The 2636-nt window shown below is 47.6% G+C and overlaps 1 protein-coding gene across 1 annotated transcript in view; it reads left to right on the top strand.

The window, feature by feature from the left end:
• Positions 1-963: 963 nt before the first annotated feature.
• LOC137894662 (acetyl-CoA carboxylase-like) overlaps positions 964-2636 on the top strand; it is a 2176-nt gene continuing 503 nt past the window's right edge. Inside the window, exons 1-6 of the mRNA XM_068740112.1 lie at positions 964-1015; positions 1106-1202; positions 1287-1422; positions 1499-1676; positions 1761-1873; positions 2477-2631. Coding sequence (XP_068596213.1) covers positions 966-1015; positions 1106-1202; positions 1287-1422; positions 1499-1676; positions 1761-1873; positions 2477-2631 — 729 coding nt within the window. The 5' untranslated portion in view covers positions 964-965. The remainder of the gene's footprint in view (positions 1016-1105; positions 1203-1286; positions 1423-1498; positions 1677-1760; positions 1874-2476; positions 2632-2636) is intronic.

Here is a 2636-nt window from a genome sequence, read left to right as displayed (position 1 = left end):
GGTCAGAACCGGCGAAAAATTAATTATCTTATGTGTTTTAAAATTGGGCATGAAAAAGTGGCGCGCTAGCGCCACCTACAAAAATCACAATGCATTGTGCCTATGGGGGGTCCGACGCCAACTTTGTCGGACAGCCACGAAATTCGGTACACACATGCGTCAAGTCAGGGCAAAAAAAAAAAAAAATTATGGCCACGCCCCCAAACACACAGGAAGGCGGCCATATTGGATATAATTTTAAAAACTTTAGAGTCAGCGTTTGCACACACACACACTCCACACACTCCAATCCAAACCAAATTTTAAACACTTATTGACCCTTCCTACCTGGACACTTTAAAAGGGAAACTTTGACAATCAGCCTTACAGCGCCCCCTAGAGAACGATAACAAAAATTGAATGGGAATTAAAAAAATACTTTGCCAGAAATGATTGAAACTTACCAGAAAAGTCCCTCATGTGGTCCCGATCAAAAAACACAATCGTAACCATGTTGTTTTTACGCTGTTGCCATGGCGATGGCAACCCCTCCTATGGGGAGGGGTCCGACGCCAACTTTGTCGGACAGCCACGAAATTCGGTACAGACATGCGTCATGTCAGGGGAAAAAAAAATGTATTGTTAATTGAACGGTCGCCTTACAGCCCTGGCATGTTTGTTGGAGTGTGCAGACAGAAGAAATAGCTGAATAAGCTTTCTTATACAGTCATCCATCATGGCTGCTGTTAAGAGTATAGATTCTGATCGGGGGGGCGGGTGGGGGGTTTACAACGCCAGACTGAACAAGGACAAGAGGGTTTTTCAAAATGCTGCAGAAAGAGAAAATATTGAGTGAAAACTGATTCAGTTACATTTCCGTAATGGACGTTATTTCCTGTTCTGCACTCTGTCGCGGTACTTTCTCACCTCCAAATGCAGCTCCAAAGGGTTCCAGTCAGAGTGGCTTCTTTGACCACGGTTCCTTCATGGAGATCATGCAGCCTTGGGCTCAGAGCGTGGTGGTGGGCAGAGCCAGGTAGGTGCTCCAGCAAAAGACTAAACCAGGATGAAACACAAACTTATCTGTGTTTTTGTTGACGCTAAATGAAATGTATTTTCTCCTCAGACTGGGGGGTATACCTACTGGGGTGGTTGCTGTGGAAACCAGGTCAGTGGAGCTGTCAATCCCAGCCGATCCTGCCAATCTGGACTCTGAGGCAAAGGTAAGGCCGTGCTGAGTGCATGAACTGCTATCCAAGTATTTAGACACTCATGACTCATACCGGTTCTCCAATCTGCATCTGAAGATCATTCAGCAGGCAGGACAAGTGTGGTTCCCAGATTCTGCTTTCAAAACTGCTCAAGCCATTAAGGACCTGAACAGAGAAGGCCTACCTCTCATGGTGTTTGCCAACTGGAGGGGGTTTTCTGGCGGAATGAAAGGTGCTTCTTTTTCCGTGGTAATCTGGCAAACTTTTTCCTCTCTCCGTTTAGTGTCTCATGAAATTCCTCTCTCTAGATATGTACGATCAGGTGTTGAAATTCGGGGCCTACATTGTGGATGGGCTGCGGGAGTACAACCAACCGGTGCTGGTTTACATCCCCCCACAGGCCGAACTGAGAGGTGGGTCCTGGGTGGTTATAGACCCCACCATCAACCCTCGTCACATGGAGATGTACGCCGACAAGGACAGCCGGTGCGTTGAACAGCTTGCCTAGATAGGGTGAAGATCTTCGCCATCTAAAAGCATCTTTGTTCATGTTGTTTGTTTTGTCTCCAGAGGTGGAGTGTTGGAGCCAGAGGGAACCGTGGAGATCAAGTTTAGGAGGAAGGACCTGGTGAAGACCATGAGGAGAGTGGATCCAGTTTATTTGAGCTTGGCTGAAAAATTGGGTGAGTCCTCCACCCTGATTGTAATCATAGTTATTTGTGGGTGCCCCCCCCCCCAGCCTTGAGTCCATTTTATTAAATATCGCTCTATCGGGTGGGAGCATGCACGCTGTCACCACCATCCTGTATTGTGCTTTGATCGTCTCATCTTCCCAGCGCTCCCCTGGGATACGTGGCAATCACATCCACCTCAGATCAATTACCCCCCCCCCCCTCCCTCCTGTGCAGCCTATTGATTTTCCTCCAGGCTCAGAGCCACTGTGGTCCGATGCTGTGTGGGCTCTTTGAGTTAACTGTTTGAAAGGACGGGGCTACTGGGGAGGTTTAAAGAGTTTACAGATTGGAATTGCCAGAAATCGGTCTTTGGTGACAGCGGCCTAAGGTTCGGGAGCTCTGAGACAAAACGCTGTTGGCAGGAGTTAATTCACGGAGCTCCATGTAGAAGCTGGTTTGATGGTAATATAACGATAAGCAAAGGCCAATTCACGTGAGGATGATTTCCGATTAGCATTTAGCGTGAGTTCTCATCCTAATGCTCTGCTTGCAGTTAAAATCGTAAAAGGATTTGATGCTATTTCTTAGTCATTTTAAAAAAACTCCCAACAGGAACCCCAGAGTTAAGCCCCCCCGATCGTCAAGAGCTGGAAACCAAACTTAAGGAGCGTGAAGAGTTTCTCCTGCCCATCTACCACCAGGTGGCTGTGCAGTTTGCAGACCTCCATGACACCCCTGGCCGCATGCAAGAGAAAGGAGTAATAACGGTGAG

This window comes from Brachionichthys hirsutus, chromosome 6 (genome assembly GCF_040956055.1).
Source record: "Brachionichthys hirsutus isolate HB-005 chromosome 6, CSIRO-AGI_Bhir_v1, whole genome shotgun sequence".
In the NCBI taxonomy this organism is placed as follows: Eukaryota; Metazoa; Chordata; class Actinopteri; order Lophiiformes; family Brachionichthyidae; genus Brachionichthys; species Brachionichthys hirsutus.
This window is presented reverse-complemented; position numbering and strand designations above follow the sequence as displayed.